Below are 27338 nucleotides of genomic sequence, written 5' to 3'. Positions count from 1 at the left end.
TTTTCAACCATACCATTGGTTTGGGGATTATAGAGTGAACATTTCCTGTGCAAAATACCACTCTCATTCAGGAACCTTTCCATAGCATAAGATGTAAATTGAACTCCATTATCATTCAGTATCTTGATGATGAAACTTTTCTCTAAAAATCTAATCACCGACACTGTGGTAATGTTTGATACAACAGCCACTTGAGCCAATCTAGAGAACAGTTCCATTAGCACAAATAGATAAATTGACATGAATCCCTCTCTTAAAGGACCCATAATGTCTAGGGCAATCTCCTCCAATGGTACTAATGGAACATCTTTATATACCATGGGGAGCATTCTCACCTTCTTTGTTTTGTCACTTAAAGATCATTCAACGCATTCTCTTATAATTTGTTCAATGTGTGCATCCATCCTTGTCCACCAATGATCACTTCTCAACCTTTCTTTAGTTATTCTCATGCCAAGAAGTCCAGCATGTGTTAAGTCTATTAATTGCCTTCTCAATACCTCCGGACGTACCAACCTTAGGTTTCTCATGACCAACCCATTGTTTACTTACAATCATCACATACTTTGCATCACTGGATGCATCACACGCTCCTCCCTTGCGTATTATCTCTCGCACACCACAGAATATACTGTCCTCACTCAACTCATCCAACTATCCAGTTTCTGAAATGCACTCTTCAGTGACTTTGCATACTTTGATGTTCTCATCCACCAACCAATCCTCAGTCTTGGCATTACTACCAACTGACATCACGATTCTCGAAAGGCAGTCTGCAGTTTTATTTGAAACTCCTGGCACATACTTCACATTAAACTAGAAATCCTGCAACGACTCTTGCAAGTGCGACTGGATATGGAATCTAATTTTATGATCGGTGTACACATTTAACCATTGCCCCATAAAAACATCTTACATTTTCTTATAGCCCAATATACTGCCTGGGCCTCCTTTTCAATATTGGAATAACTAGACTCTGGTCCTTTCAGCGCCCTGGAGTCAAAAGATATGATGACTGTACAATCACCTTGCACCTGTTTCAATACCACCCCAACACCCTTATTACTGGCATCAGTAGAGACCGAGCATAAAAAACCTGGTACCAAACTACTAAATTTTTTAGCTTCCTTATAACTTACTTTAACATCCAACAATTCCTCCTCACATTGTTAAATCCATTCAAAATCCACCATTTTCTCAACAGTCCTCTCAAAGCACAATTCCTACTTGAAAAATTCAGCACAAATATAAAGTTAAAATTCTATCATCCCTAAAAATGTTTGGATAGCTTCCTTTCTTTGTGGTCTCGATAAATTTCAGGTCGCATTCACAAGATCATCCTTAGGCTTAACCCCATTGACCGAAATGACATGTCCACAATGCTCTATTTCCCCCTGGGTGAACTCACACTTTTTAACCATGCTCACTTAAAATGTCAAGCACTTTCATGATCCTACCCAAATGTTGCTATTTGTCACATCCTAATATCAAAATATTTTCCAGAAAAATAGAACTCCCTCTATTTTGCCAAACATTCTTGTCATCAGCCTCTGAGACACAGAGGCAGCGGAACTAAGAGCAAAAGACATGCGATTGAATCTATACATACCAAAAGTCATTGATAAACGAAGTGAAATCCTAGGACCGATCTAGGAGTTTGACCTAATGATACACCCAGGTGAGATCCAGGGTAGTGTACCACCTTTCACCAAAAAGAGTTACCACCATTTCTATTATGTTGGAAAGAGGAAATTTGTTTTCAACCACTCTCTTATTAAGTTCTCTCAAATCAATACACAACCTGATTTTAATATTAGACTTCCAAGCAAGCACAATGGGAGCCAACCACTCCGTTGCATCCACTTTTTCAATGACTTGTTCACCCCACAATCTATCCAATTCCCATTTGAGAGCTTCCCTAACACTATAGGGAATGCTCTTAGCCTTTAATGAAAAAGGAACAGCATCCACTTTAAGATTTTTATCATGCAAGTAATTCTTCAAACATCCTATGTTCTGGCAGCAAGCTTCACAGCAGGACACATGGTGAGGCTCACCATACTGTTGCAACTATCACTGAATGCATGTCACGAAGCTGAGCTCACTGTGAGAGTCGTAGTGCATTTGAAGCTGTGCGTGCACACATGTATGTCAGTTGTGCACACCACTGACGTGCATAGAAATTTCTGTGAAGATGGCACAAGCATGCAATGACTGAGCATGCGGAGAAGCTAGCGACAGGGCCCAAAGTACAGTCGTGGGCCCTGGGTGCATGCAGGCCAGTAACATTTTGTAGTTAGACAAACAAAATAAATAAGGAAATTGGCAGGGAACAAAAGGAAAGGCAAAAATCCAAAATTAATTGGACTGCAGAGGTTAAATGTCCAAGAAGTTTTGTGCTGCATCCGTACCCACTAAAAATTATATTTCAATACAGAGGAAGTGTATTCTCAAGAAAGATAGTTGTAGGAGATATGTCAAATAATACACTACCTCTCCTCTGGAGATGCAAACAGGAAAATGTGTCATAAATCCATCAGTGTAGGAGATGAAGTCCCCAAAAGTATAAGGTTCATCAGTCATCACCAATTTGTGGTAAGCTTCCAAATAAGAAACGCACGGTAATAGTGAAGAACAATAAATGAGCTTTATTCCAAAGTATGTACTCCCGCCTCCAACTGTCTCTCCTCTTCAGCTCCCTCAGTCTCCCAACTACAGAACATAGAATATAGAACTCCCAAATGACATAAGCAAGAGATAGATACCATACTGCCCAACTAGAAAACAATGAAAAGTGCTAGCAGAAGACATGGCAGCTGGCCAACCGGAAAACAGTGAAAAGTGTAAAGAAGAATACATGGCAATTGCCCAACTAACAAACAGTAGCCACAATGGGGAACAAACAGCACTGACAGACCAGGCATGTATAGCTTGGTGATAACATTATTCTACTCCTGTTTTTTAACAGATTGTAACTCAAGGGTGGTAATTCTTCCCATACCTCTGTGCCATTGTGTATGCTTGGGCAGTGACTATAATGTACCTCTGGTTAGACTCATCCAATCCTATGGCCTAATTTTTTTTAACAATACAGATGACACCCAGATACTCCTCCATTTGGAGGGGATCCTGACCCCCGACCATTACTATCAGCTTTACACTTTTAAACCATTCTTAACCACATTGATGCTGGTCTTATTCCTCTCCTGTGCTGGGCCATAATGAAAATGGGTGTGGTCATGACGAGCTCAGCTCGTCATGAGCACCTGAGAGGTATATGCCATGATGAGCTGAGCTCGTCATGAGCACCGAAGGGGTTAATAGAGGTTTGGATGAGTAGTCATTGGTTCAAATGGAATTAATGTAAAATTGAGATATTGGTTACTAGCAGTAACTGGAAATCCATATTTTTCCAAATTCTGTCTATGTCTTCTTTTCTACCATTATGGCAATCAACTTGCAAGAAAATGGGTTATTAGTAGGGAGGGGATGAAATTCCATCTCAAATAACTAACACAATTCTTGTCAGGGTGAACAACAAAACTCACTACAGGGAGAAATGAGCGTGTGTCCCATCATGCAAGAATCCTACTCTTATCAAAGTAAAACAACACCCCTACACACGTGAGCTTGCGAGGAACCCTCCTTCACTCGCTCACGTGTATAAAACAGGTATCTTTATTGTTGAACATATGGCTAGGATTTTAGTACCCTTTTGCAGGATAAGTTAACACCAGACATCCCTGTAAGATGCTAAAAAGGTAAGGCAATGGTGAAATGAATATGCCTCTTGCATTCATTCTTAGAATGTAACTGTGTCATAGTTGTTAGCACAATTACCTAATGTTCATTAGCTGTCTTTTCTACTACGTCCTGCTGTTTCATGGTCCTCTGTTTATTATTCTTATATTTTATATTTCTTTTGTACAAATTGACACTTTTGAATGTATGTATAACACCTCATCCATTTATGTTAACATATTGTAAAGCGCTCTGATACCCTCGTGGGTCACGTTAGCGCTATATAAACCTTTATAAATAAATACATAAATAAGTAAACCTGTGCTTAACCCTCGATATTGAGCACTGTGAGTGGTAAGTTTAGACCCAGTTTTTGCCATAGTTAAGTTGTGATAATGTTTTGTTGCAGGATATTTCCTGGCATGTGCTCTTTTTGGCTGGAAATATAGCAGCATTTGTCAACATATCTAAAGTAAACAGCAGAGCATAGCAAAATAACATACACAAAGCAACATAACATGACGTAGCACTGAGTCGCATAAAATGGGTGAAGATTTATGATGCAAAAATGACTATTTAGCTTTCTGCTTGTATCATCAAAAGAGCTGATTATTCCGTGTTTATTTTGGCTTCTTTAGTTGCTGAATTTATGGACTTTGAGGAAGGACCTGAAGCAGGCGATCACATTCCACTGAAAGTGAATACCGACCATGAAATGCATACTCAAGACCGAGTCAAGCCAGGGAGTAAGCGCCATGGTCGTAGCCTCACTGAGGAAGACTTGCCAGTGAACGATTATGTAAGTCATTTAAATAAACTTTTGTAACTTTCTCTTGCTGGTACTGCTATAACCACAGTATTTTCATGTGACATATGTCTTGTATGTGAATGCATGTGATGTCAGTAATTTGTCACAGTTTCTCTTTTAACAAATGCAATACAAACAAGCTTAAACATAAATAAGGAGCAGGCAAAGGAAGGTAAACAGCTTTTACAAAGCAGGCATTGCAAAGCAATTCCTTTATCACTAATCCATTACCACTCAAGTCCTATACCATGCATTGCATCTTCAACGCAAGCCTTTATCCTTAATACATGACTTTACATCGCAACTTAGGTAATTATATCTAATGTAAGTGTGTTTATATATATATATATTTTTTTTCACTGAAAAGACATAGATTTTAGGGACGTTATAGTTAGTTGGACATTTCAATCGTATAAAACCAGAGAAATTTGGCTGTTATAGTTAGAAGAGCTAACTATAACTCACGCCCCCGTAATGCACTGCTGATGACGTCACATAATACATCACTCATGACATTCTCAGTGACATCACTGATGACATCACTAATGACATCATCCAGTGACTGACTGTTTTTAAAAATTTTAAAAATGTTATATCTATATATGCCAATGTATATTGAAGAATGATTGGTAGTCTGAGAACCTGTATGGGTGCCTGAGTGTCTGTGTGGGTGGGTGGTGTGTGACTTCCTGCATGGAAATGTGAGTGGGTGATTCACTGGGTGTATGTGTTTATGAGTGCGTATGTTAGGGAGTGTATGGGTGAGTGAGTATACGTATAGCTGTGTTGGTGAGTGAATGGATGTGTTGGTGGTATATGTGTAAATAACTACATCTGTGAAAGGCAGTATTTGTAAGTGTTGGTGTATATACGTGAGTATATGGGACACTGAGGGATTGTGACAGTGGCTGCATAGATAAGTGTGTGCTTATTTCAGTACTTGTTGAAGACTCTATGTATCTGCCTGAATAAGGGATGTGGTGTGTGTATAATTGTATAGGTGAGTAAATGGCAGTGTAATTAATTCTTTGGGTGACTGACTAGAAGTAACTCTTTGGGTACATGGCAGTGTGTGAGTGTCTATATGGGTGTATGAGTGGGTGTATGAGTGGATATCGCAGTGGCTGTATTGATAAATGACTGTGTGTATGAGTGACTGTAAGGGTTAGTAGGTGGATGTGTGTGTAGATGTATGAATCACTGAGCGGGTATGTACTAACTGCTATTGGTCTGTCTATGGTTTTGATATTGGTAGTCTGTATTTTACAGTGTATTAAAGATTTGAATAGGGTGGGAACAGGTGCATCAGATGATCACGTGGATGATGTCATTAGTGATGTCAACAGTGATGTCATTTGAGATGTCATCAATGATGTCTTCAGTGATGTGACTGAGCATGCCATGAGTGGTGTAATATGTGACGTCATCAGCAGTGCATTGCGGGGGTGCGAGTTATAGTTAGCTCTACTAACTATACCAGCCGAATTTCTCTGGTTTTATACGAGTGAAATATCCAACTAACTTTAACGTCCCTGAAACCTATGGTTTTTTCAGTGAATTTCTAAGGTTTTTTAAATGCTAATTTCTAACTATAAAGTCCAGAAAACCTATGTTTTTTTCAGTGAATTTCTAGGGTTTTTTAAAAGCTAATTTCTAACTATAATGTCAGTAAAACCTATGTTTTTTTTCAGTGAATTTCTAAGGTTTTTTAAATGCTAATTTCTAACTACAACATAGCAGTCCCATTTGCTGAGTGGTGGAGAAAGGTGAGCGTGGCCTCCGAACACCACTTAGCAATCCCACTTTATGGGGTTTGGTGGAGGTAACAGGAGGGGTAGTTAGCCCCCAACATCAACCTTGGGGGCCAACTACCCCTCCTATTACCTCCAGTAAGTCCCACACAGCAGGATTGCTAACTTCTTATACCAGGCCCCCTTTCTCCAACACTCTGCAGACGCACCTCCTGGTGCGTTCTGGGTTGGGGTATTAAAACACCTTGAATCCTGAGGTCCCCTGGGGGCCAACTAGCCCACCAGGTACCTCCGGTAAGTGCAACAGAGCTGGATTGCAGAGATGCGGTCCAAGGCCATGCCCCTTTCCCCACCACTGTGCAAAAGCGGCTCCTAGCTCATTGCCGCTTGGAGGATGAAGTCCACTTGTGTCCTGAGGTCCTCAGGACACAAGAGGACCTCATTGCCCCATCAGCAGTGCACCAACAGGCACGTTTGCAGAGTGGTGGAAAAAGGGGCGTGGCCTCGGACCACCTCTCAGCAATCCAGCTCTGTGGCGCTTACTGGAGGTATCTGGTGGGCTAGTTGGCCCCAGGGACCCTCAGTATTCAAGGGGAATTAATTCCCCAACTTACAATAAGCCAGGGGGCTCGTTTGCAAAGTGGTGCAGGGAGGGGACGAGCCTCCAGGGAGATGTCAGCTTTTTTTGTTTTTTAGAAGGGGGTTGTGGACCCCCTTATTTTAGTTTTTTTTGGGCCATCCCCTAGGGCCTGACCCCTTTATAAAAAAAGTTAAAAGAAATGGAAAGCGGGCCGAGGGGCCCGCCTACCCAAAGTCAATTTTGGCCCCGGGGCCCCCATCCCCTGGGGCATGGCCGCCTTTTTATAATTTTATTTATAGGGAAGGAGGGCTATGTGGGCCAATTTCGGGCCCGGGGACTCCATCCCCCGGGGCACAGCCTCCTTTTTTTAATTTATTCATATGGAAGTGGGCCCGCGTGGCCCCCTCCCTGGCCCCTTTTGGCCCTGGGGAAACTTTCCCCCGGGGCTGGCCCTTTTTTAATGTAATTTATAGGGAAGTGGGCCACATGGCGTCCCTTCTATGGGCCAATTTGGACCCAGTGGATCACATCCCCGGGACGGCCCTTTCCTTAGGGGACCGTGGGGGGAGGCCAAATGCCCCCACGGACCCTTCGGTTCCCCGCCTCCTGTGGGAGCCGGCATTGCTTTTGATCAAGGGGAGCTGCTGACATGCAGCGCCCCGTGCTCAAAAGCAATCCTGCTTTGCTTTGTTGAAGCGAGAGCAGATTTTCTGTTCTCGCTTCAATGAAGCAAAGCAGAGTTTGCAATAACAGCCGTGCTCCTGCCCTGTCATTGCAAACAGCAATGACCCGGGGGTGGAACATTGCAGGAGCCGGCCCTGGGTGGTGGCGGTCCCCAGGGCCATCAAGGGTTCCAGAAGTGGGGGCCCCCCTCCCAATGTTTGCAAAGTCCTGGAGAGGTGGTGGTTCCCTGGGTCCGTAACTGACCCACGGATTTAAATATAGACTGCCCCGGGGAGGTGCTGGTCCACGGGGCAGAGTGGAGGGGCTCAAGCCCCCCACACTAATAATTAATTAAAGCCCGGGGAAGTGGCGGTCCCCAGGGCTTGGGGGCCCATTAGGCCCCCGCCCTTATTTAAATGAAGCCCGGGGAGGTGGCCGTCCCCGGGGTTTGGGGTCCCACAAGGCCCCCCCACCCTTATTTAAATGAAGCCCCGGGGAGCTGGCGGTCCCTGGTACTGCGCGGTCCCCCACTACATAAATGAAATTGCCCACAGGACCTGTCCACCCGGGGGCTTTGAAAAACGAAACGTAGGAGCCCGCGATTCGATTTGTGCACCGGCGCAACCCCGCCCAAAAATTAAAAGAAAAAAAAGCTTTTTTGGGACCCCCTGAGCAGGCCTGGGGTGTCAGGGTGTTTTTACCCTGCCCCCTTTTCTTGTTTGGAATGCATTTCTCACCTATTCCTTCTCCCTCCATACCGAGTCACAAGATGGCTGCAAACACTCCCTCGTTTGAAGTGTTACGTGGAAAACAACGGTCCTTGACAAGGAGAAATACCAATTGCAATAATTATAGGCCATAATATGCACTATAATAAACAGGAAGTCCAGCCGGACTTCAAAATTTAATTCGATAATTAAATAAGGCAAATCAAACAACACAAACAATAAAGCAGTGGGACACAGTCCTGTATCCACAGTACTGAACAAACAATCCACAATACATTCAACTAGGGATTATCAGGCATTTAGAAGGAACAGGAGCAAAAGGGTGATTTAACAATCGATTTGCTTCACATATGTGGAAAACACATGATTTTTAGGCACATGATAGTGAACTTAGTGTTTGAACCACATATTATGTCGACGGCGTTTCGATACAGTTAAAAATAGTGGATCATCATCAGGACATTCATTGCTTGCCTGAATTTAAAAGCCTGTATTGACAGGAAGGAAAGGAAACATAATCAGCCGTGGTGCGTCCATTGGGGCGTAGGGGCGTAGCCCCACCAGCCACATGGACCCGCATCGCGGCCGCCCCCGAAATCCATTCAATAAATTACTCTGTACTAGTACAGAGTAATTTATTGTAAGGATTGCGAGTCAGCCGCCGGGACACACCCGGAGATTTCGGAATGCGCAAGGGGGGTGGTGGCCTGCTGCAGCTTGAGTGACAGTACACCCAGGCTGCAGTAGACAGACCGTAGTGCGCAAGTGCGAGTTGAGTTCCAACTTTCGCAAGCATGCGCACTACAGTACCCCAGTGGGACCCTGCGGGGACTTCTCTGCCTGCTGTAGCCCGGGTTTGTAAGGGGCGACAGGGCGAGCAGCAAATGTGCCCCCCCCAGCGCCAGGATTGGCTACACCTGGCTCACGTCACGCCGCACCCGGATGCGACGCCTCCATTTCTCCTCGTGGGTCTGCTTTCTTCAGACTGGCGAGGAAGCGGCAGGAGAGAGAAGCGGTCCACGGAGGTTAATCAGAAAGAGGCATGGGTGGAGGGAAGGCTGCCACACACACCCCACTGGCACTGGCAGCCCTCGAGCACGCCGGCCTCCACCACAAGTTGGTAAGCCACCGGTGCCACGCTGTTTCTGTAAGTAGTCTTGAAAACGTTTTGCGATTACTTAATTTTGTCTCTGCAAATACGGTCCTGAAAGCATTAGGTACTGAGTGTAATGGCGCTTTTTTCTGCTACTTTTCTAGCCATGGGAAGTGTCGATAAACACCTCCCCTTACACACCCACCAGATTTGGGTGTGTTCTTTGCTATTACCACTCTTAAATCTGTTTAACTGTTGCCAATGACCGGATTAAATATGTTTACAGGACGGGGAATCAAATGGTTGCATGATAAGTTTGTGAATGCCCAAACACCCTCGCCCAGAATGACCCAGCGCTTGTATCGGTTAGTAGATTTACACCTGCATAACATTACGTCATACTGAGATAAAATTGCACACGTGTGAATCAAATTCGGACGGTATTTTTCATCTTTTGTGTCTTGCTTAATGCTTGCACTTGTAAAGCAAGCCACTTGCACGTGCCAGGTGTAAAGTGCTGTTCCTGTCTGCAACGCACTCTCCTCGGGAAAGAAACACGTGTGCGTTTGCATAAGGGCCCACTGGTCAGACAAGAAGTGTGATTGGCAGTTTTAAAAAAAGATTTATATCTAGTTATTTTTAGGTCACGTGAAACATTCCCGTACCGCTACGATAATAAGGAGGAGCTATAAATACTATAGATTCATTTTTATCTAATCTAATGTTAGAAGCCAGACGACCAACCTATGACTGCTGGGCCCACGTTGCCTTCCCACCCTCAGCCTCTGGAGCGTCCACTTATCTGTCCTGCGTTAGTGGCAGTAGGACAGACAGAAAAACGCACCCAAGCTGTATATAGAAAGGAGAGGCGGCGAGAGATAACACCACAAGAGAGGGGCCATTCACAGACTAGGGGGGCGCAGCACTTGAGATACAGCCCACAGGGGTTCTAGAACGCAGCTGCGTCCGGATACTGCTCAAGTGCCCTGTTTGCAGTTCCGGAAATGACAACACCTCTGTCGAGCCCAATCCAGGCCAAGGTAAACACAATGATGCTGTTTGGAGCACGACTATGAAGTTAAGTCCACAGATCACACACGTGTGGATGAGTGTTGGATCTTCAAAATGTGCTACCCTTGTCTTGACACTGCAAAACTGCAAATGAACATCTATCTTGATAGAAGCAAGCAAGGCAATTATGAACTACACACTTGAACACAACTGCTCCCAGTCCCTGAGCCTGATAGATATCTACTGAATAGTTGTGAATGAGAAGCAGTGTTCCTGAAAAATTTCCAATAACATGAAGAGTGAAAGCAATTCTTGTAAGAAGGACAAGGTGACCCATAATCCCAGAAAAAGGCATCCCACGAGCAACGGACTTACATTTTGAGGGCTAAATTGGACAATATGAGGAGGGTTGCAGGAACGGGAATATTTTAAGGAAAACGTTTTTACGTCCACAAATCAGTAATATTTTAAGCCTAGAAAAGCACAGGCTCTCTGGCCTGGGAAGAATTAATCACATTGTGATAAGATAATGTAGTCCAATATTAGATTTTCATATCTGCAAATGTTCCCTTAAGCAACCGGTTATTCACGTCACACTTACCACACACGTCACTTGCCATGACTTGATCACATATACATACCTATGACCCCACCTACAGGAGTATATAATGCCACAAGATCATAAATCATATCTAAAAAATATATTTAATAAAAACAGACTTATTATTAAAATCCAGTCCCAATATCACTATCAAAAATACATTAAAACAATTAATGACTAATATAAAAGTTCATACAGCACAATCCAAATATGGTTTCCGCCTTAAAGAAAGGGGAGGGAGAGAGAGAAAACACACAAGACAATACACTTCATTCACAAAAATAAGCTAATGAATTGATAACTGTTAGTACAGCCACATGATTCATATCTTTCGTCTATTGTGTAGTAGTTCTTCGCTGTTCACCATCTCCGTCCCAAACATGACGGCACAAACCCTGTAAAATTAATAACATGTAAATTAAAATGTGGTCCGGAACATTTAACCTTCCCGGCCCGGCACTTGCTGGCCTCGGCGCACAACCGTGTTGTTAGGGCGAGCATCGGGCTGGTTCTGTGCAGCGAGGCCAGCAAGTGCCAAAGCCAGGAAAGTCAAGTGCTGCAGCCAGCATTTACTTTACATGTTATTGAGGAAGCGGGGTAGTGATTAGGGCCAGCTACTCGGTTCTGACAAGTGACAGCTCTAATAGGAGGGTTAGGGCCTGCCCTACAACTACATAATTTGCTAAAAAGAGAGTCTGCATTACCATGATGTTAGCAACACGTTAGGTTCCCAGCAAGCATGCTCATTCCCAGCCAGGCCCAGGAGAGCGCACAGCAGCAGCAGCCTTTACACACGGCCACCTCTGGGAGCTTCTATCTGCAATTTATGATAATGTCCTTTTATCCCTTCGGCTGCCATGTCATTGTCTTTTATGTGAGTTTAACCACATTAAATGTTTGGTTAGCTGTGCATGTGCAAGTGGTTACACATGGGTCATGATTATTAATGGTAGTGATCTGTAAAACACAAGAGGGCTTCAATTGTTTCATGTGTTCTGCGAATGGCTCTTCCAGTCTTACTTTTACGTTTACATTCTGGTATTTGTAAATCTGGTTTTGTTTTTCTGTGCTAGCCCTGTGTATGTAATGTAAAGCCATTTTTATCCATAACAAAGCATAGTATCTGGTGGAAGATTCTGGCACCAGAATGCAAATCAAACGTTTGTCTCTATGGCCTGCTCACTCACTCTAAGGTTGGATAGCTTGGGGTTGGGCCCTCTTCTCCTGAGTGCAAGGCACACTCAAATGTTTCAGTGCAACACAAAACCTGCTGGCATATATACGGCTGTCTGCAACCACAATCCCTATATAATGCATAGACACACAGTCCACGTGCAAATGGCAGGTTAGCTGGTTTTTAAGAGTGGACTTTTACTACATCATAATGGGGTGCCATTGAAAAAAACATGTCTCTTCAGCTTGTTCCTAAATTACTGGAGCAGGGTAGGGAAGTCGTAATGGATATGGAAATATCACTCCTGATCCTGGATGTAGAAGGCCTGAATTCCATCAAGGCATGGCAACCTAAAGTTTTTATGAAAAAAATTATATTTTTATTTTGTTACAAATATGGTTATAATACCTTCATCACATCCCAATCAATTTCAGGGAGACAACTGGAAGTGCTCCCGAGGTTGGGCTTGCATCCCTCACCGGTAAAAAACTGGTGGGGAGCCATGGCCAACTGCCAATTAGGTCAAGGGAGCCACAGGTCAAAAAAGTTTGGGAACCACTGTACTAAGGCAATAGTGGACTGCCTGCTCAGAGCAGGCAGCCTTATGCGCAAAGGGGATAGCTTGTGAGCTGGACGGGCAGGGAGCAGAGATGGCAGTGTTAAGAGGATGCAGGCAGTCGAGGTGTTAGTGTGGGGGCACAAGGAGAATAGAATATGTGCAAAGGGGGCGGTTTGTGAGCTGGAGGAGCAGGTAAAAGGGTGCATTAATCGTTCAAAAGTTGTAGGCAGTGGAGGGGCTTGGTGTGAGAGCACAGGGAGGAAAGTGGATGAGCAGAGGCGAGTGAGTGTACATGTATATGTATAGAGGGGTAGAAGCAGAGATTTTGAAGTACAATTAAAGGGAAGTTCAATCTTAAAAATAGATCAAATTTCACAGACCACAATCCATAAGCCTGACACGCATGCAGTGTTTCCCAATGTATACTCCATATTGGATAATGTGAACTGAGCTCCACCAATAAATGTGTGCACTTGGCTCCCAAGTCCACTTGTAACTCAGGTTGCCTACCAGAACATCATTGGTTCAATGCTCATTTCATTTCAGAGCTTTGTGCTCAATATTGTTATTAGGGATTAATCTAGAAAATATGGTTCAAATTAATTGACTACTTCTAAAATGAGAGATATAGAGTTTGCCTATTGTTTCTAAGGTGCGATTAGAAGATGGGTAATTAAATTATGGGCTATGTTCCGTATATTAACATCATGAATTCTGTCTGAGAAACCTACTGGAACGATATGGCATGGGAATGTCTGCAATGACTTTGTTCACTCTTAAGGTAGCCTAGTCATTTGAATATTTCTTTATGTGCTACAATGTACCTCTTTCGGTGCTGACATGTGAGACACAGATACGCTTAAAAAAGAGGCTAAACATGTGGCCTCCCCCGCCCCATTGGAGGCTCAGGAGAAGCTAGTGAGGAGGGGGAGAGGAAGAGGAAGGCAGAGGTTTTGGGCAAAACATCCCATGAATAACTAGAGACACCACAGTAGTAGATCTGTGGGGCAATTCAGGAGCTGTAATGGTACAACCCAGGGCACATTGGAGATACCGCAGAAGAGGGACTGTAGGTCCACCCAGAGGTGGCAGAGGCTGATTCCAAATGAGTGCCACATGCACCACAGTACTGTAACATGGAGTGTGTGGAAGTAGTTCTGGGAAGGAAATGGTGCTTGGATTTAAGGTGGTGAAGGTGAGGCATGGTGGCAATATGGAGTAGGGCGGGGGGTTTGGACAAAGGTCCTTCCCATCCTATGCCCCTACAGCCGCAAACAGGAATGATGCTACAGGAAGACATCATTAACCTCTCCACCTGTTACCTGGATGGACTGAAAGGAGAGATTAAGTGGAGTTGTTTTCCTTCATGAAGTCAGTCAGTTTGACAGAGACCCCTCTCACATTCAGCTCATCCAGGAATAAGCCATTTAAAATTGCTCTATAGTCTGTAAAATTTTGTAATCTGAGGGACAGCTCTGCAGCCTGTACTTAGACTCTGCATAAACAGAATAGTAGTGGAATCTGAAGAATAGTCCGGCAGAGCTAGCCTATGTTTGTGGTCCCAGTAGTGAAATAGCAGCAGATGGCATCGCAGAAGGTTAATGTGCCTGCTGCAAAAAACATGTACCTGATGCAGATCACAAAATGCATACGATGTAAATAGGTCAGTGAGTCACTGCTTTTGTCACAGAGATCCCAACTGCTGTGCAACTTCTTCTACTCTTAGAGCTGAGATTTTAATGAAAGTCTTATAGTCTGAATTCAGCACCTGAGCGTAATAGGACGGAATGTATGAAGCTCTGTGGTTATACTGAATAAGCAGCTACCTATGTTATGCCATCTATTAATGTAATAACTGCACTTTCACAATTGCTTTATTAACCTTCGATTTACATAGAAATCTTTCTGGAGGTATGGGTACGCTGATTCAATATGAAAGGATTTGATGTCTTTTTATACTTTATTAGTCTTTGTATTTTGCTCAATTCGCTGAAACTCCTCAACTGTTTTCTGAACTTGGTCTAGAAGTTTTTTAGAGTCAGGGACTAGACTATCGTCTTTAATCTTTTTCTCAATTTCTTCATTTTCAATTAGTAAGGTACCGAGCGTCTCAGTGGCTATCTCGATTCCCAGGACGAGCCAGTGTCTTGAGCAAGTTGTGCCAATGTGACTGAAGCTCATGATGTACTTAGGGTTGTCAGTAAAAATACCAGGGATATTTCTTACTATCAGTCCTATCGGAATGATTTCTGCTTTTAAATATTGCCTTAGCATGAGAGTCATCAATTCTAAGCGTACATATTTTTTCTTTAATTTCTCTAATTGTTCGGGCAGGGCAGATGGTGTAGTGGAGGGGGTACTATCAGTGATATCAGAGAATAAGGAAGGACCTTCACAAATCTTCTGGATATATTCTAATGAGTACACAGGTGGAGGAACAGACATATTAAAGACAATTGGGATGGGGAAATTACAGAAGGACAGGGGATACAGTAGGGGCCCACTTCAGAAGGAAGTAGATAGGATTTGATCCCTTGCAATCCAGCGATTGCGCAACATATTATTACTAAAGACAAGGGAACCCTCTAGGTAAGCAAGGACCTGGGGTATCAATGACGTGGAAAACAACGGTCCTTGACAAGGAGAAATACCAATTGCAATAATTATAGGCCACAATATGCACTATAATAAACAGGAAGTCCAGCCGGACTTCGATAATTAAATAAGGCAAATCAAACAACACAAACAATAAAGCAGTGGGACACAGTCCTGTATCCACAGTACAGAACAAACAATACACAATACATTCAACTAGGGATTATCAGGCATTTAGAAGGAACAGGAGCAAAAGGGTAATTTAACAATCGATTTGCTTCACATATGTGGAAAACACATGATTTTTAGGCACATGATAGTGACACCATTAGTGGAGCATGCTAAGTGCGGATCATGCAACGTATGTGAGTTCACTATTGAAGGCAAGTCTTCTGTATTTAATAAAGTGACTATCAATAGTAAAAGTTTTACTAACTGCAATAGCAGTGATGTGATTTACTTGATCCATTGCCCATGCGAACTGATATATGTGGGACAAACGAAGCAAAAGATCAAGACAAGGATTTGTCAACACCGTAGCCGAATTCGCTGTAAAACTCCCAACGCTCCATTGGTGGATCTCTTCACCGACAAAGGACACACAGACAATGATTTAAAATGGACTGTCCTTAAATCCGTGAAGTTGCCACCGCGTGGAGGTGATATTGGACTCTTGCTTAACGGAGAAGAACCTAAAATGATCCTACTTCTGGACAGTATACAAAGTGGCCTCAACCGCAATGAGGACTGGACCTCACTCTTGTAAAATCTGGCTTTAGTCCCTTGACTAGGGACTGCACCTCACTTCTGTGATAATGTAATTCCATTTTTGTGAATGCGTACCTACTGTGCAGATTCTTAAATTACTGGCCTTACAATGTCTGATTAAGTCACCTGCATGAAATTCACAACTCACCAACTCACTTATTCAATCCCTTCACCCTTCTATAATCTTATGACCATTGCAAGATGTCTGCCACCAATTGCTGGCTGCCCCCACCAACAGAACCGTTCCAAGATGTCTGCCACCAATCGCTGGCTGCCCCCGCCAACATGGCCACCAAATTGTGTCACCTTCCTCCTCCAAAATGGCCGCCGCATTGACTTCCCCCGAGCACGCCCACACTCAGGCGTTCTACGGCGCGATTGTGCACCGAGACGTCTCTGAAAGTTCTACCTCGAACTTCAGGTAAGCGTTATCCCCCTAATATTCCTATGCTACATTGCTACCCTGACCTCATGTAGGTCCTTCACAGTACCCTTATTCTTTCATAGGAGCCTTAATTAAGGCCACCGCGCTCCGTGGCCAGGACCAACCGGCGAATTAATAGGTAAGCTGCCTCCTTTGACGAGACGGCACACATCGCCTTATTATCGAACCATTGTGCACGGAAGTTATATATATACGTATCCCCCTCTCTAGATACCTGTTCGGGGTCTGCATCCCTGACCTCCTTAATCACGAGGACATTGGCCCCCTGCTTGCGCAAATTCAGCATCGTTCCTTTAGCTGTCGCGGTTCTTGGTAATTATCTGTGAGGTAAGCCTACCTTCCGAGCAGACACTATAGTTCTATTCCACGGCTGGCAATCCCGCCTAATCTCGGTCTCACTCCCTCCAGGCTTTCCGTGGGCACCACATGCCCTTTTACTACCAGCCCTCCAACTTACTGCTCGTGCTGTGATTCTATCCTTCCGGTCAAATAGCTCATTGTTATATTGCGAGGTAAGCCCTTAATCTATGTCCCTTCGACTCCTTGCCAATTATAATCACTAGCCCTGGCTAATTTTTGTGTCATTCCTTATAGGCACATCACGCCTAATCCTATTGCCAGCCGACCTGCAGCCCTCCCAGGCTCCGCAATTGGAAGCCCGACCACCCTCGAGTCCGATCCTTGTAAGTGACGCAGTTACCGCTCCTAGGTAACTATTCCCTTCCAGCAGGCGCAATTCTGAACAAATAGCTCACTTGATTCACGGAATGCCTCCTGCACGCCATATACCCATGCACACAAGCCTTGCTTGCTTAGCACCAGTTGCCTGTCACCAGCTACATCCCTTACCTTTTTGGCATGTTATAGGCACCGTTAAGAATTGTGTCCTGGTTGTGACACGCTTGAGAATTATTATAGGGGCACGTTATGATCACCATACAGTAAGATCACAGAGGCTGCCTGACACTGGCTGCCTGATACCTTCTCACATGAATGAGCAAGAGCACCTCCGAGCATGGTATGGTAACATGTTGGAATTGTTCTAAGAGTAATTACAGCTGGGTAATTATATGTTATATGTTTCCTTTCCTTCCTGTCAATACAGGCTTTTAAATTCAGGCAAGCAATGAATGTCCTGATGATGATCCACTATTTTTAACTGGATCGAAATGCCGTCGACATAATATGTGGTTCAAACACTAAGTTCACTATCATGTGCCTAAAAATCATGTGTTTTCCACATATGTGAAGCAAATCGATTATTAAATTACCCTTTTTCTCCTGTTCCTTCTTAATGCCTGATAATCCCTAGTTGAATGTATTGTGTATTGTTTGTTCAGTACTGTGGATACAGGACTGTGTCCCACTGCTTTATTGTTTGTGTTGTTTGATTTGCCTTATTTAATTATCAAATGAAATTTTGAAGTCCTGCTGGACTTCCTGTTTATTATAGTGCATATTGTGGCCTATAATTATTGGTATTTCTCCTTGTCAAGGACCGTTGTTTTCCACGTAATTGATACCCCAGGTCCTTGCTTACCTAGAGGGCTCCCTTGTCTTTAGTAATAATCGTTTGAAGTGTTGGCAGCCAATAAAAGGCAAGCTCGGGCTCAGGAGGGCTCAGCCAATCAGATCTCACAATTTTCAAATGTCGACATCTGTAAATCTTTAAACATCTCAAAAACTGCTGAACAGATCTATACAATTTTAAAAAAGGCGTGATTTCTTGACCACGAGCTACCTTTCTGCAATATGTGGTGTAATTCAGTTCAGCAGTTCAGGCTGTAGCCATTTCTAAAGTTTCCTATTGAAATTAGCATAGAAAAGACGTTTTGGACCCCCCTTTTTTCTCAGCCCCCCCTTAATGAATCACCCCCATACTTTCAAGATAGGAGCTAAACTGAGTGAACAATTAGTTTTGAAAATGTTGTGAAGATTTGTCATATGGCCCCAAAGTTATTGGCAAATCAAAAAACGCTTTTCAAATGGAAACTATGTTCTAACTATACCTACCTACCTGCGACCGCCAGTAGGTAATATATATATATTGGGTGGTAAGCCTGTTTTTAAGGTTTAGGGGTGGAAAGGGGTGTTGAGTAGTAAGGGCGTTTTTAGGGTTTAGGGGTGGGTAAGGGTATTAAGTGGTAAGGATGTTTGTAGGGTTTAGGGGAGGGTACGGGTATTGGGTGGTGAGGGTGGTTTTAGGGTTTAGGGATGTCTAGGGGTATTAGGCGGTGCAGGTCTTTTAAGGGTCTAGTGTTGGGTGGAGGTATTGGTTGGTAAGTGTATTTTCAAGGTTTGGGAGTGGGGAGGGGTGGTGTGTGGTGACAGTGTTTTTAAAGTTTAAGGGTGGGTAGGAGTATTGGGTGGTAAGGGTGTTTTTAGAGTTTAGGTGTGGATAGGGGTATTGGGTGATAAAGATGTTTGTAGGATTCAGAGATGATTAGGGGTATAACATGGTATGGGTGTATAACATGGTACAGGGGTGGGTAGGGGTAGAGGCATGTGCATGGTAAAGGCTTGTGTTGTAAAGGAAATGTGTAGTAAAAGCATTATGTGGTCATGGATGCGTGGTTAAAACATGTTTTGTACACGCATGCATTGTTAAGACATGCAATCGCAAATGAGATTAGCAGAATGATAATAGTAAGTAATCGGTATGCTCCAAACCCCTGTATCTTCTTGGTAAGCCCTCAATATGGGCCTCATTTACTATATTTTGGTGCAGGGCAGCACAGTAAGCTTTCCTGTTGTGCGTCAAAATAAAATGGCAGGAATGACGTGTATCTACAAGAAACGGACATTCCTGTTTTCTCCCCTGCGCCTGTGCACAAACAGCAGCTGTGTGTTAAAACAGACACCCTTGTGCAATAGTACAAAGATGCCTTTGTTACAGGGATGATTGTTATTTTGCAGGAAGGAACACCTTCCTGCACAGAAACAATCATTCATGGCGTTTTGCTCCTTCTTTGTGTGCTGCAAAATGCAGCACACATAGAAAGAGCAAGAACCGAGGAGAAATAAAAGTATTTCTTCTTGTTGCACCAATCCTACACCAGTAGAGAAGTCGAGACCGGCATGACTCGCAGGGGGAGCGGGTGTGGGGAGTCATGCGGGGAGGAGGGTCATAAGGGAAGTGTTGCGGAGGGGTTTAATATTTTGCAAAAAACCTCATTTAAACTTACCTTGAGGCTGGGTCCTGTGTCTTCTCGGCTCCTGCTCTCCTGCTTCTGACAGGAACAGGAAGCAGGCAGCCAGGCTCCCTCCCTTAAGCCAATCACAATGCAGCAAGCAGTGTTGTGATTGGTCGGGACGGCGGCCAGACAGGGGCTTATGCGGTGGGCATGTTCTCCATGCAGGCTGCTATGCATGGAGAAGCGCAGAGTGCGCATGACTGGTTTGGCGGGCCCGAGAGGCCCGACCATACAGTCTTTTCACACTCTGGAGTACACACACCACTCCTCCCCTGCCCAGAGAGCAGAGCAGCCCCGCCCACCTGCCCATTCGCAACGCAAACATAAAATGGTAATAACTAAAAATTAAAGAGAAAGCAGTGGGGCAATGCTCCTCTGCCATAGCGGTACACAGACAAAATATCGATTTTTAAATATCGATATGCAAAAATATCGAAGTTTAAATATCGATATACAAAAATATCGAAGGTAAGTAATATCGACAGTCTAAATATCGATATTGGTATGATATCAGTAATATCGAAGTTGTAAATATCGATGTTAATAATATCGAAATTAATAACTTTGATGTTACTAATATCAATTTTTAAATAAATTTAGTGTATATTATATTGTATTTATTGTTTTATTATTTATTTTTAATGTTATGTTATTAAATATTGTCTTTTACTACTGTAGCGGGTTGTGGGTTTATAGGGGAATAGGGTGGGAAGTAATTTAATTATGTTAAATTAATTATTAATTATTAGGAATTATTAATTAATTACTTGAGAATTAATTTTAAATTATTTTTAATTAATTTATTAATTGATAAATATGTTCTGTAGCGGGTTATGGGTTTATAGGGGAATAGGGTGGGAAGTAATTTAATAATAATTAATTAATTGATATATGTTTGGACATATTTTAATTAATAATTAATTGGTAATTAATTTCTATTAATTACTTAATTAATTATTATAATTTTTTTCATATTTATAATGATTAATTAGTTGGTAATTAATTATTATTAATTATTTAATTAAATTAATTATAGTAATTTATATATATAATTTATTGTTATTCTTAATTAATTAATTGTGCAAAATAATATTAATTTTTAAATTAAATTAATTACAGCAAATGTGCTAATATATTTACTTTATTGTTATTGTTAATTAATAATTAATTGGTAATTAAATAATATTAATTATTTTTGGGTACAGGGGTATTTTTAGGGTTCAGGGTCAGTTTTCAGTTCATGGGTACAGGGGTATTTTTAGGGTTCAGGGTCAGTTTTCAGTTCATGGGTAAAGGGGTATTTTTAGGGTTCAGGGTCAGTTTTCAGTTCATGGGTAAAGGGGTATTTTTAGGGTTCAGGGTCAGTTTTCAGTTTTTGGGTAAAGGGGTATTTTTAGGGTTCAGGGTCAGTTTTCAGTTCATGGGTACAGGGGTATTTTTAGGGTTCAGGGTCAGTTTTCAGTTCATGGGTAAAGGGGTATTTTTAGGGTTCAGGGTCAGTTTTCAGTTCATGGGTAAAGGGGTATTTTTAGGGTTCAGGCTCAGTTTTCAGTTTTTGGGTAAAGGGGTATTTTTAGGGTTCAGGGTCAGTTTTCAGTTTTTGGGTAAAGGGGTATTTTTAGGGTTCAGGGTCAGTTTTCAGTTTTTGGGTAAAGGGGTATTTTTAGGGTTCAGGGTCAGTTTTCAGTTCATGGGTAAAGGGGTATTTTTAGGGTTCTGGGTCAATTTTGGGTTTTTGGGGTACAGTCGTACAGGGTAAAAATTAAATAAATTTAAATTAAATCAATTAAATGAAATTACAAAATATAAAATTACATTAAATTATTACGTTTTTAATTTATTTTAAATGTATATGTATTAGTTTTAATTTTTTAATTATGTTTTAATATTTTTATTTAATATTTGTAACATTATATGTATTTTATAATTATTTTAACATTATTATTAATACATTTAAAAAAACGATATTTTTAATTTCGATATTTTTGTACTACGATATTATTTTTTCGATATTTTTGTACTTACCTTGTTAGGGATAGGATTCCGATATTTTTGACTTTGATATTTTTGTCCCGATATTTTTGTATGTCGATATTTTTGATTTCGATATTTAGTCAGACATTCGCCATAGCGGAGAGCCGCTTCTTCTGGGGAGGCATTGAAATCTGACACCGTCACAGGTTTACAGCACTTTGTAAGTCTGGGAATGTGTCAGGTTCCATGAATGTTGCATAAGAACACCCACAGCAACACCCATGGAACGCATTTTCATGCAGAGTCATGTGTGAAAGTAGCCCATGTTTACAAGGCCATGAAATGTCACCCAGGGTGACTTTGCGTGGCCTTGTAAATATGGCTCTGCACTCTGTGCCGCAGGTGCAGCCAAGGCGTAAAAAAAAGAAATAAGACCCACCAAGGGTGCAATAGGCTTGTAAATAAGCCCATCAGTTTTTTGCAAGTAGACAGTAAGCTGTCTGATAGACATCCTATTGAGACATATAGCTTGTCATACTACCCCCCTAACAGGGAGTAATCTCTTAGGCTTGTATGTTGCCACTAGTCATCTGGCATAATTCTCCATCATGCCTGCACAATTTTTGCATGGCTCAGGAGGTGAAACTCTGCTTTGCAGTGTAACCTGAAACTGTACCCATGAATAGACAGACAGCTAAGTTTGCTTCCTTATCCTTACCTAAATGAGCAAACATGATGATCCATGGGTATTATTTGGGCCGGTCCAATCAGAGGACATGCACAAGACATAGGGTGTTGGATTCATTCTTTGCCACTCTTCAAATGTGCCTTTAGGTGCAAAAGAGGGTATATGGTCATTGGCGGGACACTCTGATAGAGTGAAGGCAGCCAGTGACATAATCAGAATGCACTTGTTTTACATTCTTTTTTGTGCCAAGAGTAGTTAATATGGACCCATGTTTCTTCTTCTAACCAAAACACCTGTCACTGCAACCAACCTTTCTGAATTGAAACCCTACATTTTCTGACATTGAACTCGAAGTGGTTACCATAGCCAAATCACTGGGTTTCCTTCCTGCCAAAAGCCTCAACCTCAAGGAGTACATGAATATATGGCCATGTCTGCCTGATTCCATTTTGATAAACTCAAGGGTTCAAAAAACAGTATCCTACCTGAGGGTCTGATGCTAACAGTACTGGCCATGTTTATCAATCAAATCGACTTTGGCTTTGCCCTCCTTGCCAGCATACCAAAACAGAAACTTTCCGAGTTAACAGCTGTTCTTCATTCTGTGCCCATTTTCTCGCCATTGCTAAAAATGTGGACCATATAACCCCTGCAGTTGCCTACCTCTAATGGAGCCCAAATGAGGCATGCTATGCCATGAAAACTACATGCCTCACGGACAAGGCTTTGAACATCCACACTCTCAGATATCCCTCATAGGTAGAAGATCTCTTACTGCTACCCTTTTTAGAAGAAAGGCTTTACAGGATCCTTCTCCAGCCAAGCTCCCAGAATTGTGAATACCCTTCCTCGATGTATCAAGAAGGAGCTGTGTTTTCAAGTGTCTGTAGGAAACGGCCATATGTGAATGCTTAATCACACTAAATCTACCTAGTTTGACATTGCAACTCCTTCCCCTCTATCCTCCTACTCCAAGGGGGTCCACGTCTTCTGTTACTTTGCTTTCCACCTGTAGTTGTTTACTTCACACCATATCATATGTCACTGTCAGGAAAGTAGTAATGTGTCTCTTCTATAAACTAAAGTGCCATGACATGCACTATGCTTCCCTATTGCCCTTCCAACTGCCTTTCCCTCCTATCTTTCTCACGCTTGTGTTTCTAGTCTTTACTGTTCCATAATATGATATAATATGACACATGGGATTTGGTAGCACTCCTTTAAAGGGGTGCTCATTATTTTCTTATTACAGGCTTGTTCTGACATCAATGTACACCTATAGAGTTCAAATTACACCCCTGACTGCTTGTAATACCTTATTACAACTGATTAGTGATGTCAGGGTGCTTGTTTATGTGCAGCCTTAGGTATAAGGGCTATACTCTCCCCTCCACAATCTCACCTGTAGGGCAATCTGTGGTGGAGAGAGGTTGATACTAGTCACTAGTCTGGGCCATGCATTACTTAAGTTTTGGCATCGTAGGTTCTTCCTGAAGCTGGCACCCTCCTCATGTACTGATTAGGGGGCTCCTCTTTGGCATCGGTGGGTTTTCATGACAGCCTACATGGAGCGGTCTGGTCCTGCATGCGGTGCAGCTCGCCCTTCTTTCACTCTGGTTTAGCAGACTGTGCTGTCTGCTTAGCCCACCTTCCATAGCCATCTGAGGCCTCTCACAAATGGGACACAAACGCAGCTGCACATGCTGGCTGGCACCTGAACAGCCTCTCTTATTGGCTGTAGTGGGTCTCATATACCAAAACAAGAAACCCACCCTTTGCGTACTCTGAATCTGAGAACAGAGGTTTGAGTCATATGCACAGCCAGGACAAAAATGTTAATAAAGGCCCGGGGTCTGTGCTTAATTTATGCCGGTGTTTGCTGAGGTTCAGAGCCGGCTCTTATTTCTTATTTTCATATTCCTCTACATGGAGGCACTGTCTGGCAATTTTTAGACAGAGCGCATCAGTAGCGTATTGACAGCTTAATATACATTAAACAAATAATACCAGTGTACTCAGACCACTCTTACCGATTTGGCAGGTAGTCTTGGTACTGGAATTTGGTAGTATTGGCACAGACAGGGAGTGGTGCAAGCTGCTATTGCCACCTGAGAAACACCAAGGGCCCTGAAACACAGTGGGCCCTGAATTAAGCACTGCTTTTTCCCCACCTATGACATAGCAAAATAAACCCACCATTGTACATATAGATATTGAAAATCACCTCTGAATTCCAAGCTCTTATAAGTATTTCCATGCTGTATTGTTATAATATAATAGTTTGGGGTATGTTATGTAATATGTAATACATGGAATCCTGTATGCTATGTAAATACCTGTATAGAATTCTCTCCTCACAGTCTAATTATTACATCTCTACATTAAAAAAAACATCATTTCAGTTTTACAGATCTGTGCCCCTGAAATAATTGGTCTGCAGATGAAAAGATATATTTATGACAGCATGTTTATTTTTGCACATATTATTCGTTACATAAAGGCAGGAATCTCTTTGCAAGTTACCACACATTATGAACTATAGCAACGTGTTTTGCAACAAATTACTAGCTGCATATTGGTATATTGTCACACTACATATTCTGCATTTATTTTACATATTTGCTACCATTTTTGCATTCTACCTCCCACAGGAAGGAACAAAAAACAGGAAATGTTAGAAGGTGGTTCTGACCAACTGAGACGCTCATATTTTTCACTTTTTGAATACCTATTAATTGAGCTTTTACTGTGGGAGAGCCTCATAAGTTGGGACTCACCCACAGTGAACTCATAATGAAACAGACTGCATGTAGATTTTACCTGTGTTCCCCTGGTGAGAGTAGGCCGCTGCACTGCAGCCGTAGTAAGGGGCACTGGGCTAGTTACATGCAGACATGTGTGTACATGCATGTGCACATGTGTAGGGGGTGAGCAGGGGAGATTCCCGGCGTGCGCAGCCAGGAGCAGGTACAGACAGAATGGTGTGGCAGGAATTATGCAGAACTGGGCAGTGAGATGGAATAGGCTTTATACAAATGGAAGAAACATGTAAGGGATAGTCAGTGTACTTTACTGTTTTCACTGAAGGACCACTCCATTATTCTCCTATGAGGATGGGGATCCCAAAGGATAGTTTCACTTCTCTAGGGCCTGCAAACTCCAGACATGCACCAACGTACACTGTAACTTGTGTGAAAATAAGTATTCTGCTGAGTCCAAAACCATATATGTTCTGCTTATGGATCATCCAGAAATGTCATATTCCTCTGACTCGGCTGATAACCAGAGCCTGGCTGGGTCTGACCCCGCCAGGCTGTGTAATGACCTTCCTCCCCAAACTGAAGCATCAGAGGCCTAGCCCTTCATGGCAAGCATTCCAAGAGCAAAGGTCTCCTCTCCAAAAGCAAAAGGGAGAGAAGGTGGTGGAGCTGCAGGTTATTCATCAGCAGCTGTTACCTGGTACCAGACACCTATCTTCTCTGGAGAGAAGACAGCAAAGGGGAAGGGGCTTTTCAGACACCATGTGGCATGAGACCCCTGGACGACGCCATTTTGAATAATCCCAGAGACCTGGGCAGGAAGGAGGGAGCAGGGCAGAGAGGTGAGGTGTCGCTGCAGGATAGGTCAGCGGAGCCCCCTGCCAGCCCCTCCAAATTATTTTAAAAGGTCTTGCACAGGAAAAGGAGCTCTCTCTGGAGTGTGGTCTGCTGAGGAAGACTGATGCTGGAGCCTGGCGCCATGGGCAGTTGGAAGGAAGAAACCCCTGACTGTCTCAGCTCCCTGAATTGTGCCAGGAGGGGATTCCAAGCAAGGTAGCCAAAGCCTGGGCATCTGCACAAGGAGAAGAGAGGCCCAGGAGGAGAGCCAGGTGAAAGGCTGGTGCAGAGAGTGAGTGAAGACAACTCCTTGATTAATTCACCCTCCTTGAGACCAGAAGGGTGAGAGAAAGTGCTCCTAGTGGCTAGGGTGTGGCACCAGGAGCAGGAAGAGGCCAAAATGGAGCAAATCGGCTTCCTAGGGTCCGAGGTACGCCCCCCAGAAGGTAGGTGACCTTTGACCTCAGGGAGGACCGACAAAGAAGCGTGTGGGGCTCTGCCGCCGTTCCAAGATGTGCCCACGGGGTGTGTCAGGTACCGGGGCCTGCCCCCACATGTGGCAAAGTCGGGGAGTGCCGTTGTGCTCCCTGTGAAGAGGCCCAAAAGGGGTGCCAGAAGCCCACCCTGGCCCCCGGTGACAGTTGAGGGCGGGGACTCCGGGCCCCCATGCCAAGAAGGGAAGCCGGGGAGCACCGTCGCGCTCCCCGTGAAGAAGTATCAGGGACCTGAGACCCCAACTCCGGACCCCGTAGCTAAGGGGGAAGCCGGGGAGTGCCGTAGTGCTACCAGGGAATATTTTCCAGGGGCCCAGGACCCCAACTCCGGGCGCCGATGAGAAGGCAGAAGTCTGGGAGAAGATGGCCCGTGGGGGGCTGGAATCCCCAACTCCGGGCCCCCGTGTGTTGGAGGAGGAGTGGGGAGTGCTGCTGCACTCCCCCACAGCAGCAGGAAAGCGGGGGAGTGCTGTTGCACTCCTTGAGGACCCACCAAGGGAGAAGCCGCCTCCGTGTCTGCCCGTTGTAGCGGGCAGAACAAAATGGACAATCCAGCTCCCCGGGTGGCTCTCCAACACTTGAGGGCAAGATGAGGTGCAAGGGGAAGGCTGCAGGAGCAGTCAGGGTGGGCTCCCCGAGCTGCAATCACTCACCTGGCTTGAAGGGTCCAGGTGGGACCGAGCCCCCACCTGCCTGACAAAGCGGCGTAAGACCATCTGCACAGGAGGCATGTCTCTCCCTGCTATGCACGAGGCAGGAGCGCCACGCCCCATAATGCCTTGCAGGCCTGGACCGGCCAGCAAGGAAAAGAGAATGTTTCTTGCCATGTGGTGACCCCAGGAGGACAACGTCCATCGCCAAGTGGGTGAAAATGT

At 43.6% G+C, this 27338-nt stretch overlaps 1 protein-coding gene across 1 annotated transcript in view; it reads left to right on the top strand.

The window, feature by feature from the left end:
* The window catches only part of TNMD (tenomodulin), a 480057-nt gene that overhangs the window by 331107 nt on the left and 121612 nt on the right, over positions 1-27338 (top strand). Inside the window, exon 6 of the mRNA XM_086918815.1 lies at positions 4380-4540. Within this exon, the coding sequence (XP_086774941.1) occupies positions 4380-4540 (161 nt within the window). The remainder of the gene's footprint in view (positions 1-4379; positions 4541-27338) is intronic.

The sequence above is a fragment of the Lissotriton vulgaris genome, chromosome 4_1 (genome assembly GCF_964263255.1).
Source record: "Lissotriton vulgaris chromosome 4_1, aLisVul1.2, whole genome shotgun sequence".
Lineage (NCBI taxonomy): Eukaryota > Metazoa > Chordata > Amphibia > Caudata > Salamandridae > Lissotriton > Lissotriton vulgaris.
The sequence above is the reverse complement of the archived record's forward strand: the minus strand, read 5'-3'. Positions and strand labels throughout refer to the sequence as shown.